The sequence below is a fragment of the Petaurus breviceps genome, unplaced genomic scaffold (assembly GCF_028583685.1).
Source record: "Petaurus breviceps papuanus isolate PSGF00001 unplaced genomic scaffold, PetGlider_PUasm1.0 227, whole genome shotgun sequence".
Classification (NCBI taxonomy): Eukaryota; Metazoa; Chordata; class Mammalia; order Diprotodontia; family Petauridae; genus Petaurus; species Petaurus breviceps.
The window spans coordinates 6,027,351-6,044,713 of NW_027185896.1; the positions used below are offsets into that span (position 1 = coordinate 6,027,351).

Below are 17,363 nucleotides of genomic sequence, written 5' to 3' on the forward strand. Positions count from 1 at the left end.
CTGTCCCATTATCCTAGGATCAGAGGGTAAAATAGTCATTGAAAGAATCCACTGATCACCTCTTGAAAAAGATCCCAAAATGAAAACTCCAAGGAACATTGTATCCAAATTCCAGAACTATTAGGTCAAGGAGAAAATGCTGCATACACAGGATTTAGCAGCTTCTACATGTAAGGATTAGAGGGCTTGGAATATAATATTCCAGAAGGCAAAAGAGCTTGGATTACAACCAAGCAAAACTGAGTATAATCTTTCAGGGGAATATATGGATATTCATTGAAATAGATGACTTTCAAACTTTCCTGATGAGAAGATCAGAGCTGAATAGAAAATGTGATCTTCAAATACAAGACTCAAGAGAAGCATAAAAAGGAAAGGAAAAAAAATGCTATTCAATAAGGTTAAACTGTTTACATCCTTACATGGGAAGATGACACTTGTAATTCTTGAGAACTCTATCTCTACTAGGGCAGTTAGAAGTAGTATACGTAGACATAGGATGTGGGGATGTTGACTTTTATGTGATGATATTAAAAAAAATTAAGAGATGGGGGAAAAAAGGATTGTACTGGGAGAAGAGGAAAGGGAGAGGCAGAATGGGATAAATTACATCATATGAAGAGGCACAAAAGACCTATTACAGTAGAGGGAAAGAAGGGAGGGGTGAGCATTGTTTAAACCTTACTCTCATCAGATTTGACTCAAAAAGTTGGAGGCTAATAGAAGGGAGGACAGACTGAGAGAGGTGGTGGTCAGAAGGAAAACTCTGGTGAGGAAGGATAGGGTGAAAGGAGAGAGAGTGAAAAGTATAAACAGGGATGGAGGAAAATACACAATAATCATAACTGTGAATGGAATGAACTCTTCCATAAAATGGAAGCAAATAGCAGAGTGGATTAAATACCAGAATCCTACAATATTCGATTTGTAAGAAACACATTTGAAGCGGAGAGATACACACAGAGTAAAGGTAAAAGCCTGGATCATTATCTATTATGCTTCAGTTGAAGTAAAAAAAAAAAAAGCAGAGGTAGCAATCGTGATCTCAGAAAAAGCGAAAGCAAAATTAGATCTAATTAAAAGAGCTAAGGAAGGAGACTACATCTTGCTAAAAGGTACCCTAGGCAATGAAGTAATATCAATACTAAACATATATGTACCAAATGATATCACATCCAAATTCTTAGAGAAGTTAAGTGAGTTACAGGAAGAAATAGACAGCAAAACTATACTAGTGGGGGACCTCAACCTCTCCCTTTCAGAACTAGATAAATCTAACCACAAAATAAACAAGAAGGAAGTTAAGGAGGTGAACAGAATTTTTAAAAAGTTAGGCATGATAGACCTCTGAGAAAACTGAATGGGGAAAGAAGGGAAAATACCTTTTTTTCAGCAGTACATGATACCTACACAAAAACTGACCATGTATTTGGGCATAAAAACCTCACAATCAAATGCAGAAAGGCAGAAATATTAAATGCATCCTTTTTATATCACAATGTGAATAAAAATTACATGTAATAAATAAAAACAACATGCTTGGCCTTCATCCAAAATGGAAATAAACTTTTACTACTATAACTGGGCTTTCATTCACCTTGGGGGCATTGTATGCTCTTATGCATATCTAGGAGAAAGAGAAAGACTTTAGAAACTGCAGACATGTAAGAGAAGACAGTTCTTCAACATATCTCTGATTTCTAGTTTACCTCCCTAGAAACTTTGGAGACTTTCTCCTTTGGTGAGATCAGACGATAGCCTCTTTTAATTTGAGCCGAGATCTCATCTCATCCTCAGGGAAGAGCTCATCCATTATTGTGTATTTTCTGGTATATCCCAATCTGTGTAACTTCTCTGATTAGTGTCTGGCCCATAGTAAGTACTATATGAATGTTAAGTTTACAGGGATAAATAGGTTTATTCATTGTTTTCTGATCGTGATATAACTAGCCATTGATGGGAAGGGTTAAACTAGTAAGTATATACTTGGGGCTACCCTGTCCTCTTAAGAAAGTGCCTTTTGTTTGAACTCCTCAAGTAATCCCACCCTACAGACCAACAATATGTACAATAGCAGACAGACATAATCTTAATCTAGTACCCTTCTTGAAGGCTAGAGAAAAAAAAATACTCATTCAGGGCCCTTCTTCTGCTTCCTCAAGGGTGGGCAGAAATCTCAGGCATACCTGTCCTTGCCACTCATGAATCCCATTTTGAACAACCCAAGTAGAAACACACATCTTATTTGGTCACATACCAATTATACAATATCAATTAAAGATACAGTACAGTTGATCTGAAATAGGGCTGAACATCAGTTATTGTGATACTAAGCCCTGTCCAAAGGAGGAGAGAATTCTTGTTTGATGATTCAAGCAAGCAGGAAACTACAGTGGAAAGAACACTGGCTCGACAGTCACAGGGTCTGGGTTCAAATTCTACTGCTGATCTTGATCCTAAGCAAGCTGCTAAGCCTCTTTAAGCCACAATTTCTTCAACTATAAAATGTGTGGCCTGGATGGCCTGCAAGGTTACCTCCTGCTCCAAATCCATGATCCAGTGGTCCGTGACTTCCTTAATGCTTTATGCCTTTGGCAGCTCAGATCTTTGTCAGGCTGACTCTCTTAGAAGTGTGGATTATCTCTCCAATGTCACCCTACTTTTATGCCCTGGCCAATAAAATGTCTTGTCTCTCTCTTCCTGAGGTCCCTCACCTCATCCACTGCTACCCCAAGTTCTAGGAAGACTCGTACCTATGAACCCCTGTCTCTGTCTCTTCACAGTTTAGGATTGGGTCAGGTCAGGAAGTGGTTGCAACATTAAGACAGAAGGCATCGGTAAAACGTATTTTAAAAATAAAAACAAAAAATTTCCCATGATAGTGTGCTCTCATGCTCTACACTTAACCCTCGGTGGACTGGGTGCGTGGCTCCTCTCTATCTATCCTTCTTGTCCCAGGAGGGCTGGTCTGGGGGATGGGAGGCAGAGAGGCTTCCTACCTCTTTGGGCAAAAACGGCTTGAAGAAGCAGTCCATGATCTTGAGCAGGCTCATGGTCAGGTTGCTGTTTGTGGAGGCAATCACTTCCTTCACTGCCACTCGGACAAACTCAATAGACTCCTGGAAAAGACCAAGTGCAGAAGCCAGGTGGACAACTCTCTTGTACAGGGAACTATTACCTCGGGGATTTCTGGTTTTGTTTTCTGAGCTTCAGCCCACCCTCTGCCTTGTAAAGTGGTTCTCACAGAATGGGCTTTTCCCCATGCTAACTGATTATCAGTGGAGTCAGTAGGTCAACAAGCATTTATGAAGCACTTACTATATGCCAGGAACTGTGATAAGTGCTAGGGATACAAAAAAAGACAAACACATGACCCCTGCCCTCAAGAAGTTCACTCTAGTCTAGGGGGAGACAACACATAAAAATATAGATGGTATGGAAGGTAAGTAATCTCAGAAGGAAGCAGGCACCAGCATTTGGGGACCTCGGGAGACAGAGAAAGGACTTTTGAAGACAGTGGGATTTGAGGCGAGTCTTGAAAGAAACCAGGGAAGGTGGCGGTGAGGAGGGAAATCATTCCAGGCATGAAGGGTTACAGAGGCAGGAGATAGAATGTTGTGTTTGAGGGATGACAAGAAGGTCAGTAGGTGCATCCTGTTCTTGGAGAGTTTGTTGCTGAACAAAGAGGTGATGTTCTAGGTGGTCCAGAGGCTGATTTTTTCCTGACAGGCCTCACTCACCTCCAGAAACCTCTGGAACAGGCTCTCAAACTTCCCCTGAAAAGGCATCATGATGTTGGGGATCTTCCTCAGCCAGCACTCAGTGAAGGGCATGATACCTAGGATGCTGGGCTCTAAGTAAACCATACCACATCGGGATACAGTGGCAGGGGAGGCAACCGCCAGGTCCTGGACTTCGAACATCATGGTCATTGACTGTAACCAACAAAGTCAAAAAAGCTCTGTCACAATGGGGTTTTCCCTGAGAGCTCTGAGCAGCTCTAAAGAGATACTCTGCACCCTGATAGAAACAGCTTAGACAGAAGTGGGAAGGAGTACAGCGAGAAGGGAGAGGCTTCATGACAGCATCCACCGGCTTGCTGGCAAAAAGATGACAGGAGAACAGCCGCCCTGGATCAGAAATGGAGATGGGCACTGGGGGTAGGCAGGCCTGGTTTGGGAGTTCATAGTATTTGGGAGTCAGAAGAGGAGCCCTTAGAGATTTAGTCAAATTCAGCTTTCCCTCAGTTTATGGAAATGGAAGCCCAGAAATAAATGGATTATCTAAGTAGAATTGGGCTTCAAAATGAGGACTTCTAACTCCAAACTCCAAATCTAGTGAACCTTTTACTGCACCACGGCCATCTCCTGATTGGGAGACTTGGCATTTATTCAAGTTTCATGCTTAATGCACTTTGCCTCTGCTCCTCAGCTTCCCCACCTGTAAAATGGGAATAATCTCCCTCATATACCCACTCATTGTGCTTTAAGGGTACTTTGCCATGAAGTCTAAAGGGTCAAAACCTGAAGACTTTTATGAGTTACCCAGGGACATAAACAGAGAATACTCTTCTCAAAGTGGCTCCCAGGGTGTCCTCTTGGCCCACACTGGGTTTGGGGCTGGCCTCACGTGGCTCCCTAGCCCTGCTACACTGCTCCAGGGGTCTATGAAAAGCCACAACATGGATAGGAAAGGAGGGAAAGACAAAAGGAAATTGTTCATAAGAAAGATGTGTCAATGGGAACCAGTGCCATCCCTATAGAGACGAAGCCCAAAGGCGAGCAGGTCTCTGTGAGCATCAGTTCAGAGAACCTGGGCACGGTGGGCTGACATGGGCAGTGGGGGCCACTCCTCCCAGGACAGCCTGAAAGAAAAAGGCACCTCAGTGAGTTTGATGATCTCTCCGGAGCTGAGGCACAGCTTCTTATTGTCATCCAGCACAGTGTTCATGTTCTCAATCCAAACTGCATCCACCGGACCATCAAACATGTACCACTTCTTGTCCGTGCTGGAGGAAATGGTCCCTCCCCGGATGAGAGAGGCAAAAATCCCATCGGTCCTGTGGAAAGCAAGGGAGAATTGGAGGGAGGGGCAGGGTACAGATGTGTGAGTAAAGCCAGAAGACTAGACATGGCACAGCTGGGCAGGGCTGCATGATGAAAGAGCAGCGGGAAGGAGGAGCGGAGGAACTGGGAGGCAGGGCAGCAGGCGCAGGGCAGCAGGCAGGCCCAGCCTTGGGCCTGGGGCCAGGCTCTCTCCAGACTAATGGAGGGGGTTCTGGTTTACTGAGAATCACAGATTCCAGAAGCAGCTCAGCTGCCCTTCCACAGGGCCACAAACCCCAGGAGGACTGAAGAGACAGAACCCTACCATTCGTGCGTGAGCAAGTCAAACTCCCCATAGAGCTGGCCCATGGTGATGGACTTAGGGTTGAGGATATAGTAATGCACAGCTTCGTACACACCACCGCTGATGGAAGGTTTGCCTTTCAGGGATGTCATCGCAGCTGCCAAGACCTTGTAACACTGGCAAGACAGAGATGTGGGAGAGAGTCTGACTCTGAAGAGGCAGAAGGTGTACGAGAAGAGTCTTCAGTCTGCCCCGTCTCTTTAGGGGCCTTCTCAGGAGACCTCAGTTTCCCCATCAGGAGAGTGACAGAGCTGGCCTAGCAGCTCTCTATGGCCCTGACTATGAAAAGGAGCCATTCTGGCTTCGAGGCCTGGGAACAGCTACAGGTACCTCCAACCTGGCACATGTGAAAACAGAACTCAAGTGCCAAAACTCACCCCAAAAAGGAGTGAGCTCAAGCACCAAGTCATCTCTGACTTCCTGAGCTTCCGTCTGGCTTCTGCTGCTACTGCAGAGCTAACCGAGCCTCTCTGGACCTTTGCCGGCTCTTTGTCTTTTCAAACCACTCTTGTCTTCAGCAGGGCCAAGATGTGATCGCTGGGTAAGCCTGTCTCATCAGGGAGCTGGGGACCCATTAGGTCCTTTCTAACTCTTAACTTCTTGGGCTGCCCCTCCACTAATCCTGGAGGAGCTGTTTGCAAGAGGGAAGTAAGTAGCCAGAACCACAATGGCTTCTTCCTCCTGCCGTCCCTTAAAAACACATGGATAACCCAAGGCTTCCCTCTTTCCCCTCACAGGTGAATAGGCTGAAAACACTCACAAACAATGTGGGAGGTGCTAGAGTTTCTGAGCCCCCATTTCCAGCTCCTTCCTAAGACCACATGATGGTGACTCCAGGTCAACAGGAGATGACTGACCCTCTCTGAAGTGAGAGCTGCCATCCACGTTAGCAGATGAGCCCAGGGCAGGGGAATGGAATATTTTCTCTCTTCCTGTTCCCCTGGCTCTCAGCCCAACCCAGGGGACATGAGTGCAGCCCACCTCAGTCATAGGACCATTTTTACCTTGGTCTTTCCAGAGCCAGCAGGCCCCACAAGCATGAGGCCATGGCGTACCACTGTGGTCTCATACAGTTGGATACATTTGATTAGAAAGCCTGTAGGGAGGAAGACAAAGATCAGCTGGACTTGGAATCAAAGAATCTGGCTTTGATTCCTGATTATCTTATTCACCACTTGTGTGACTTTGGGCAAACCACTTTTTTTATGGAATTTTTTAATAGGATTGGATGAGGTAAAATCTAAGATCTCCTACAGCAATAAATCTCTGATTTTATGATGTCAAGGTCAGCCAGTCATCCTTGCACATATAAGCTGAATATTGTCATACAAATAAAAAGGGGAAGCTGTTCAAAAATACAGATGGGATGATTTATCAACAACCTCAACATCCAATGGCTGGTAAACAGTTGAATAAACTCTGCTAATAACAGCATATAAGGCTCTGTCCTGGGTCTCCTACCTTCCCCCCCTACAATATCTCAGTTGGTGACATCATCAGCTCCCATGGGCTTCTCTCTCCCCATCCTCTGTGTCTCTCTGTCTCTCTCTGTCTCTGTCTCTGTCTCACTCTCTCTCTCTGTCTCTCTCTCCCCAGCTGATTTCCACATCTCTCATCTCTTTCCTGAGCCCTGGTCCTGAATCACAACCTAACCACCTCTTAGACATGACGAACTGAATGTCTCACAGGCATACTGAACCCAACATTCCACTACAGAACTCATAATCTTTCCCCCTAAATCCTCCCCTCTCCTCAACTTTCCTTTTAACACAGAGGGCCCCAGGAGCCTCCCAGGCATGCGAACTGAGGCATCTGGTGGCACAGTGGACAGAGTTCTGTACCTGGAAACAGAAAGAACTGAATTTAAATCTCGCCTCAGACACTTACTAACTCTGTCACTTTGGCTAAGTCACTTAACCTCTGTTTGTCTCAGTTTCCTCAACTGTAAAATGGGGATAATAATAACACCTCCCTCCCTCCCAAGGTTGTTGTGAGGATCCAATGAGATCATTAACTGTCTGCAAAGCCTGGCATGTAGTAGTTGTAATGGACGTGGCGTTTCCCCCTTTCCCTCCCCCTCAACTCACAAGCTCAATGTTGTCCTCAACACCTCCCTCAAATGCACTTCACACAACCAAGCTCTTGTCAGATCTTGTCCTTTTAAACCTCACAACATCCCCTTCTCCCAGCTCACACAGCCAACACCCTGGTACTGGCCCTCACGGCCCCTCCTCTCAGCTACTGCCAAAGCCTTCCAATTCATTTCCCTGCCTCAGTTCAATTCATCCTCTACTCAGCCACCAGGTCTGAGCATGCCACCTCCCCTACTCAATAATCCCCCATGGCTCCCTATGACCTCCGGGATCACATAGAAAACCCTGCTTGGCATTTAAAGCCCTTCACCACCTGGCCCCTTCCTGCCTCTGTGCACTTTTGGATTGGGCTACACTGGCTTCCTCGCAGATCCTCACGCCTTTCTACTCCTCCTCGCCTGCAGCCCCAGTTCCCCCAGATACCGGTGCCTTCCCTCTGAAGCTGCCTTTCCTTCACACTTTATGGATCTTGTATGTTTGCTATCATCTGCACCTACATGTTTCCCCTCATTGGACTGTGAGCTTCCTGAGAAAAGGACCTGTGGGCTTTCCCCTCTCATTGTATCCCCACTACCTGGCACATAGTAAACATGTTGATGGATGGATGACCAGAATACTGTCATGCTATTTATGACAAGTACCAGGAATGTTCTTGCAATCAGACTTTTGAGTATCCACCATATAGTCAGGCCTAGAGGTTAAGCGCCTGGCCTCAGGGTTGGTTCACTCTACACTGCCCAAGAATGGTGCAGTGTGGCTGCTTCTGGGAAGCAGGACCCCATCCTGCCCTCCCTGGTAGGGCTCACTCACCATCTACGTCTTTTAGGTTGTCTTGGAAGCAGGCCTGGCGGATGGCTTGGTCCAGGATACCATAGTCTATCTTCTCCTCCTTGATGTTAGGGAACAAGTCAGACACAATGCCTGAAAAGAGCTTGAGATCCTCTTGCAGGAACTTGGGCACATTCACATCCCGAATAGCCCGGAGGCAGATCAGCTCCTACAACAGCACCAAGATCCAATTCCTTCTAAGAGCTCCTTTCCCTCCTGACCCACTCCTGCCAGCCCAGACCTTAAACACTGTGTCTCTGTCCTCTGGGGACTGGCTTCTTGGGGTGTCTTCCCAAAGGAATTCTTCCATATGAAAGAGCTCAAAGGGGGAGGCTGGGGCAGGGCCGGTCCTGAGTCACTGATGCTTACTTCATTCATAGTTGGGTTCTCCCGCTTCAGATTGCCAGCTGCAGAGATAACAGTCTTCACTGCTCTCATCCCAAAGTCATAATGGTCCTGTTACCACAAGGAGAAGGAACCATAGTGACTCCTGAAGACATCTCATGGTCAAAGAAGAAGAAGCTAACAGACTCAATCATTTAAAGACCATCCCTCTTTTCCCAGGGTTTAAATCCTAACGTTGCCACATATGGAATGTGTGAACTTGGCCAAGTCACTTCCCTCTCTGAGTCTCCATTTCCTCAAATGTAAAATTAGGTGTAATCATGCTTGCATGACCTAACTTACAGGTTAGGAGAAAACTGTCAGCTCTTAGGAGAATTCCTCCCCATCCTTTAAAGCCCAATTTAAATGCTGCCTCCTCCTGCTCTAGGAAGCCTTTCCTGCTCTCCCTTCAGACTTCACACAACATTGTGTAAGAGCTCTTTTATTCATTCATCATGTAATATATTACCACTATCTGGGGTTTCTGTCTAATTCATTTTTGTGTCTTATTCCTAGACTGAAATCTCTATGAGGGCAGAGACCATGTTTTATCTAAACAGTGTTTCCTCCAGGGCTCTGCACATGGTAGGTTCCTGATAAATATTTGTTGAATTGGAATTTAATTTCTTTCTTCTTTAATGGTCTAGTATTTGGTCCATCTCAGAAAATCCCGGAGAAATATACTTGGAGGACTCTCCCCATTCATTAGAAGATGGTCACATTCCTTTGCTCTATTCCTCTGATGGTATCACAAAGCACAGATAGGTGGGAATGGATCTGGAGTCCTGAAAGACCTCAGAGGAGTTCAGGAAGGAGGCTGAGCTCAAGCAGAGGCTTGGGGATCACTGGGCTCAGGATTCCTAGAGATGCAGAGGGGGTCATACTCCTACAGCACACTCAACAAGTGGTCTTAATGCAACCTCAAGTAACATTTAAGTGGTCAAAGGATATAATTTTCAGAAAAATAAATTCAAGTGATTCATAAGTATGTGGGAAAATGTTCTAAATTACTCATAATTTGCAAAAAATGCAAATGAAAAGAATTCTGAGGTTTCCTCTCACAGCTATCCAATTGACAAAAATGATTTTTAAAATGGGAACAAATGATGTTGCAGGGACTATGGGGAGATAGGCACATGAGGGGACTTGGTGAGCCATTTCTTAAAACAATTTGGAATGATACCCTTTGACCCAGCCACCTCACTACTGGGAATATAACTGAAGGAGATCAAAGACCAAAATAAAGGTCCCATATGGAACAAATATTCATCGCAAAACTTTCTGCAGTAGCAAAAAACTAGAGGCAAAGTAGGTTGGTGCCCATTGATTATGGAAAGGCAGAACAAGTTTGGGTCTACGAATGTGATGGAATATTGATGCATTGTAAGAAATGACAAATATGAAGAGTTAAGACAAAAATGGGAAGGCTTGAATGAAGTGATGGAGAATGAAGAAAGGAGAACCAAGAGGATGACATACATGACGACTAAAATAATGTAAATGAAGAAAAAATTAAAAGGCAGTTAGATTCAGGGTAAGTGGCTCCAGGGAAAAGAGGAGGAAACACACATCTTTCCTCTGAGGAGAAAGGTGAAGGACTGCAAGGGCAGAACACTGCACACACTATCAGGTTTGTTAAATTGTTTTTTTCCTTACGAGGGTGGGTTCAGTGCAAGGGGGTACTGAGGAGAAGGGCAAAATAAATCAGGAAATAATGTGATGTTTTTTAAAAGTTCCATCTTTTAAAAGTTGGAAAAAAGAAACAGGCAAAAAGAAACACCTCAGCTAGGGATTCAAACACAGTCTGATCACTGAGTTAAATGCAATCGAATTTACCTAAATTTAAACCATGTACCTATAACTTACCTACTTGTATATAAAATAAAGCAATTTTTATCCCTTTAACTGAGCTTTACTTTGCCAAAGATCCACTTGAGGAGACAGTGTTAGGCTTTCCCTTTAAGGAATGTGCCCTGATTGTCATCACTCTGACATCTGGAATGAGCATATTCTTCCTTCTTAACGGGTCTGCCTGCAGCCTTATCCCACTGCTTGATCTGAACTCTGGTTGTGGCATCCCCCCTTAGCCTGGCCTCCTGGAAGATAAAATCCCAGTCTCTGAAGTGTGCATTGTCCTATTTGGGATAGGACAGCTATGACCTGAGGAGTGAAACTGGACCCAGCCACGAGCTCAACTTGACTTCCTTAAGAGCTCTTGTGAGCTCTGACATTGGGGAGAGGGAGGGAAGAAGGGCAGGCCTCACCTGGGAGCTCAGCTGCTCAGATGAGAGCTTGAATGTTGTGGTGATCTTCTTGGCCAGGACTTTGGCATCGCTGAACCCAAAGGAGTAGAGAGAGATCTCAGCAATCATGGTGTAGTCTGGAACCATCATTGCCACGGGTCGGAAGAGAGCCTGAGAGAGCACAAAGGGGGAGCACCACCATGGCTGTCACTGACTTTCCCTCCCCATGTGCCCCATCTTGTCCAGAGCATGAGCACAGGTGGGTGAGGAGACTTATTCTACACCTGGGCCTGCAAGCACCACTTTCCCCAAAGCCCATTCCAACCATAGGAAGGCGTGCCACTTAAGGGAAGCACCCTGAACAAACCAATCAGGTCACAAGCATTTATTAAGCATTTAATATGTGCCAGGCACCGTCCTAAGCACAGAAGAGCAAAAACAGTCCCCATGCACAAGAAAATCCCGTTAATAATGGAGGAGAAGAAGGTGGCATTTGAGCAGAGACTGGAAGGAAGCCAGGGACGGATGGCAGAGCATGTCAGGCCCAAGAGACAGCTGGGCAGAGGCCCAGAGATAAGGGGTGGCGTGTGGTATGAGAGAAGATGCAAGTAGGCCAGGACGGCTAGGGCATGGGACTATGGAGGGGAGCAGGGTATAGGAATTCTGGAAAGGTGGGAAGCAGCCATGGTGTGAACAGCTTTAAGTGCCAAACAAAGGACTTTGTAGTTGACCCTGGAGGCAGTATGGATCCTGCAGCTGATTGAGGAGGAGGTGGCATAGGCAGGAGGACAGGGCTCTGCATGTGACCTGTCCCATAGACAGTTCAGCCACGACCCTGGGCTCTCTTGTGCAGGCCTGCCCCGCAGTGAGAACACAGTAAGGACTAGAGCCCGCACCCACTGGTCCCTCACTGCCTTTGTGGACCTTACCTTCAAGTTGTCAGGTAACTCGGTGCGTCCAGCATAGCCTGGGTTCATAGTGATGAACACAGCACACGAGGGAACAAGTGGGATTTCAACCCCTTCAAACATGAATCGATCTACCTACAAAAAGACCACACTCAGTCTTCCTGGGAAACAGACCCTTAGAACAGCTTCAGAGAAGCCCTGTGAGACTCCCAGGAGTGCACAGTCCTTCCTAGCTCCAGCCACCTCCTGCTTGTGGAGTGACAGCCCCTTCCTAAGAGCACAGACACACTCAGGGATACTTGGGTTTGTTGGTCAATTTAAACACTTCTTATATGCGAATAGAGGAGCTACAAATCCACTGGTATTAGACAGGATATCTGTCTAAGAATCTGCTCCAGCTGCCCCACGCTCTGCACAGGACACACTATGCACTCAACAAGTGTTTGCAGAAGGAGCAAATGAGCCAATAGCCCAAATTCCTCTTTAAGAGCTTTTCGATGACACTCCTCACTGGGGACACAGAGAGCCGAGAACTGAGGTGTTCATAACTAAAGAGGTTTCCAAAGCTGCCAGGGGTGGGGGTGGGGGGGGCAGTTCCACCCCCACCCCCACCCCCGCCCCTAACTCACCCTCTGCTGCTGAGCTTTCTGGATGGTTGTGATCTGCTGAGCTACCACGGACAGCACCTCCACATCAATGCGGTTAAATTCATCAAAGCAAGCCCAGGCCCCGGAGCTAGGCAGAAAGTAAGCCTGCTGAGTTGGCAGTCCTGGTACCCTGCCCCCACCTGAGGCTCAGCTCACACCGCAAGGACCAGCCTGGACAGAGGCCTCCCTCACCTCGCAGACCACAGCAATCGGGACACAATGATGTGCCCTACATCACTGTCCTGGACCTTACCACAGCCCATCCCCTCAGACACACTGTACCCTTCCACCCCCTGCAATGCCCACACAGCAGTCTGTACAGAGTGCTCGATTTACAGTTATTAACTGAGGTAGCCTGGGATACCAAACTCTTACCGCTGACTATCCAGCATGGCAAGAAGCCATTGGGTCTAATGCCAAGTCCCTACATGTAAAGGAAAATCATACTCTGTTTCGCAACAACACTTCCCTAGCATATCTCTGAAACCCCTCTCCAAGACCAGCCTTCAAGGATAGGGGCGCTTCTCCCAAGCCTGCTCAAGCCTCCCAGTTTCCCTTGACCTTCTGATTGTACTACCATTCTCTCCATTACCTGGCTTTGTAAGCTCAGAGTTATCTTTGACTCAACCCTCCCCCAGTCCCTCACCCACAACCACAAACTGGCTGCCACGTCCTGCCAACTCTCCCTCATCCCAATCTCCTTTTTTTCTCTCCACTCACCCTGCCATCATTCTAATTCAAGTCCTTATCAACTCTCTCTTTGGCCAGAATTTTGATGAGAGATATTCGCAACTGGGGACAAGAAAGAGGAATGGGGGAGACAGAGAACCTGGGACACTGGCAAGAGCTGGGAAGGAAAGAGCACACCCCTGAGGGGTAGCTGTTAACTTCTTTTCTAACTAATTATTCTTGCTAACTATGTGCTAGTTAAGCCATTTGTTCCTGGTCCAGGGGCCCCAGGACGGAAAATATAGGGTGGTAAGAAATCCAGTGTGCTTTTCTATCCTCCCCCTGTCTCTCTCTTCCACCACCACCATCTCTGAACACAGACGGGACCCTAAGCGCTAGTCTCTCTCCCTCTCCTTGATGGTGGTTGAACGAGGCCTGGAAGAGAGTGACAAGGAACCAGAACCCTCCACTCAGGGTCAAAGGCAGGGGGAGCAGTGGCTTCCCCGGTGAACCCAACCAGAACAGACAGATAGCTCTGGGTCCTGTTTCTCCCAAACCCCCATGGAGGGATGGAGGCAACAGAAGGCAGGATTGGCCTGCTAGAAGGCATTCGCTGAGGGAACAGCTCTGGCCTCGACTATTTTAATAACCTCCTAACTGGTCTCTCTGCTCTCTCCTGTCCAATTCATCCTTCACAAGACTTTTTGCTGTTCAGTCATTTCAGTGTCTGACTCTTCATGATTCCATTTGGGGCTGGGTTTGTTTTTGGCAAAGATACTGGAGAGATCTGCCTTTTCCTTCTCCAGCTCACTTTACAGATGAGGAAACTAAGGCAAACAGGGTTAAGTGACTTGCCCAGGGTCACACATCTAGTAAGTATCTGAGGTCAAATTTGAACTGAGGTCCTACTGTCTTCAGGTCTGGCACTTTCTCCACCACACTTAGGTGCCCTTCACAAGGCTACCAAAATAATAATCCAAATATACAAGCCTGGGACAGCTAAGGACCACAGGACATAGAATAATTTGGCTTCAAGAAGACCTGAGTCCAAATCCCGCCTCAGACACTAGTTATATGTGGCCCTGGAAAAGTCATTTAGCCTCTCTCAGTCTCAGTTTCCTCATCTGCAAGATGGATAATAACAGCACCTACCTCACAACAACCCCATGAGGATCCAATGATAGGAAGCACCTGCAAACCTTAAAAAGAGTGTGGCATAAACCACCCCCACCTGACTCTCGTATCCCCTGCTCATAAGCTTCCCTTTCATGAGGCCTGTCTAGCTACAGTCAAACAAACCGGGGCTTGGGGCTCGGCCTGGCTCCCCACCGTCTGGCCCCGCTTCCTTCACACAGCCCAGACACCACCTGATGCTTCATCACCTTCCACCCTCTACTACTTCACGTCTTCCTCCTCATTAGACTATGAGTCTCTTGAGGTCAGAAACTGTCATTTTCATCTCTGTAGCGTCAGCACTGAGCACAGAGCCTGTGAGACACAAGGCCACAGTGGGGCATGATGCAGACAAGGCCTGGCCACCTAGAACAATGGCCTGCCATGGTTTCGGTTCCACACTCTCACATGTGCTGGGAAAAGAGGGGAAGCAGTCAGACATGGCTAGTCCTAGCAGCTGGAGGAAGCTTCCTCCAGCCCTGGCAACAGCCCAAGGACCACTAAAAATCACCCAGCATTCCATCTTTTCCAACATATCATGGGCATCGATCAAAAGGACAGAATCTCAGAGCTGGAAAAATCCTGTAGGCCATCTAGCACATCCCATATCTGGGGAAGAGTCTTCTCTATGGCCACTCTGGCAAATGGTCATCAGGCCTTTCTTTACTTGAAGACTGTGGGCAAGAAGAACATACTCCCTTCAGAGGAAGCCCATTTCACTTCCGGACAGCGCTAACATTGTCCGTGCCTTAGTCCCAGTTCTGCCCTTTGAGGCCGAGCAGGACAAGTCTAATCCTCTTCCAAAGAGCAGCTCCAAGTGAAAGGCTGTTGCAGTCAAGTGCCTTCACCAGTCTCCTTTCCATTCCCCCTCCCCTTCCTCTGCCTATAGTAATGTCTCCTTCATTGGATGCTGTTTCTGGCTCCCCATTGTTGGGACAGAAATGCTCGGCCTTCTCAGCCAAAGTCCCAAGAGGCAGACCTCCCATGTGGCTGCTGCCCCCACTCCTTCCCCAAAATAGGACTCTCACCTTGCGAGACCTTTGAAGAACTTGCCCATGGCCATGAAGTCCAGCTGGTCAGAGCAGTTGAACACCACTGTCTGGATGGCCAAGGCTTTCCCCAGGTCCTTGGTTGTTTCTGTCTTCCCAGTCCCTGCTGGGCCAGCAGGAGCACCCCCAAATTTGAGGTGCAAGGCCCCAGTCAGAGTCAGATAACACCTATGTGAAGGAAAGAGGAAAGAAAGAATCATAGCTGACACGGATGGGGAGCTCTGAGGTCTGCAGAGTCCGCTGTCTACCCTTCTCATCTGATCCTCACAACCACTGTGGGAAGTAAATGCTGTAAGTGTTATCTCTCAGAGAAGTTAAGCAATTTACTTATGGCCATGCAGCTAGGAGAAGCAGAGACACAGAGGATGCATGGAACACATGAGGCAGGGCCAGCTCTTTCCTTCTAGGACTCCAAGCCATCGTTCTTACTCCTTAGGACCTGCACGCATGGACTTTTGTCCTCTCACAGCCCTGCCCTCCCCACTCACAGCGCCCCCCCCCTCACAATGCCCCGCCGCTCCCCCCCACTCCCCACACACACCACCTCTTCCAGAAGCTCTATCCTGGCTCATGCCTAGCTACTGCATGGCTAGGGTGCATCAGAGAGCTACAGAGGGTCCCCACTGGCTGAATCCTCAGAGACCATCTGACCCAACTCCATCACTAGATGGATGTAAGCTGAAGTCCAGGAAAGATAAGAGACACAAAATCTTGGAATCACTGGCTCTCTGGGTTGGGAGGGAGGACATCTACTGCCCCACAGATTGTTGGAGGTCAGTGAAGGTGGTAATTACATAGAGGCTTTGGTGCTAAATGGGGGCTGGTCAAGGATAGAGGACAAGGTCCAGCCTGGCACGGTGCGGCTAGAATTGAAACTCTCTTGTCTGTGGGATTCCTGAGCACATAAACTGAAATCACTCTCTTTGTCTAGTCTGACCCCTTGTCTTAGTATCTGATACCAAACCCCTGAGGCCTGAAACCTAGACATCACCACCCACCAGACTCTCTTAAACACTGTTACGAATTTCTGGTTTCAATTATTCTCTTCTGCCTATTGATTTGTCTGCCTGGTTTCTGATTGTCTTGGAACCCCAAGCTCCTGACCTTAAACTGAGCTAGGAGTTTTCTGCTTTTCTTTTTTCCCCTATTCCCCAAGCTAGAAAGAATTCAACCCACACCACAGATCCTATTAGCCATAGGCTTCACTAGCTCCCAGCTGAACACAGACATTAGTATCCCCTATACACCAGGTTTCTATGAACCAAGTTGTTATATAAAGTGAAGTGAAGCTTCTGAGTGCCCAGTGTGAGAGCCAGCAAAAACCATGGGTTGGTTATTACTCAGGGGAGTTGGGGAAGATGACAGGGCCAAGAGATGCCTCCTTTACCTGTCTGTGAGGGGGGTAATGACCAGGCGCCCGCTATTGCCCAGATACTCATAGCCATAGATGAATTCAGCATTGACTGCACGGATGTACAAATCATTCTTGGTCCAGTAGTACCTGGAGATTTAAAAGAAATGAGTTCAGATTCATGGGGCAGGAAAAGGGCATCTTGGGGTAAGGGTGGCTGTTCCAGAGAAGGAGCAACTGTGAGAACATCACAAAATGATCTGACTTCTTGGGGTACATAGGTAGACTAGGGCTGGCAGCCAGGTATATGTTACACTAGATAAATTTCCTCAATTTTTTTTTTTGTTTTTTGGAGGGGGGAAGGCAGGGCAATTGGGGGTAAGTGACTCGCCCAAGGTCACACAGCTAGCAAGTGTTAAGTGACTGAGGCCAGATTTGAACTCAGGTCCTCCTGACTCCAGGGCTGGTGCTCTATTCACTGAACCACCTATCCGCCCCAATTTCCTCAATTTTTTATGCAAGCCGGGGGTACAAAGTGGGGCTAAATTGCTTTTATGGTTCAGATGCATCACTACATTTTTCTGAGGCACTGGAAGGATTCCAGAGATG

General features: G+C 47.2%; 1 protein-coding gene across 1 annotated transcript in view; it reads right to left on the reverse strand.

Annotated features, from left to right (window-relative positions):
* DNAH1 (dynein axonemal heavy chain 1) overlaps positions 1 to 17,363 on the reverse strand; it is a 171,052-nt gene that overhangs the window by 68,388 nt on the left and 85,301 nt on the right. Inside the window, exons 28-39 of the mRNA XM_069095561.1 lie at positions 16,791 to 16,904; positions 15,383 to 15,571; positions 12,495 to 12,600; positions 11,887 to 12,000; positions 10,979 to 11,128; positions 8,700 to 8,786; positions 8,313 to 8,499; positions 6,405 to 6,505; positions 5,371 to 5,516; positions 4,882 to 5,059; positions 3,741 to 3,935; positions 3,000 to 3,119 (exon numbers count right to left, since the gene is read on the reverse strand). Of these exons, the coding sequence (XP_068951662.1) occupies positions 3,000 to 3,119; positions 3,741 to 3,935; positions 4,882 to 5,059; positions 5,371 to 5,516; positions 6,405 to 6,505; positions 8,313 to 8,499; positions 8,700 to 8,786; positions 10,979 to 11,128; positions 11,887 to 12,000; positions 12,495 to 12,600; positions 15,383 to 15,571; positions 16,791 to 16,904 (1,687 nt within the window). The remainder of the gene's footprint in view (positions 1 to 2,999; positions 3,120 to 3,740; positions 3,936 to 4,881; positions 5,060 to 5,370; positions 5,517 to 6,404; positions 6,506 to 8,312; positions 8,500 to 8,699; positions 8,787 to 10,978; positions 11,129 to 11,886; positions 12,001 to 12,494; positions 12,601 to 15,382; positions 15,572 to 16,790; positions 16,905 to 17,363) is intronic.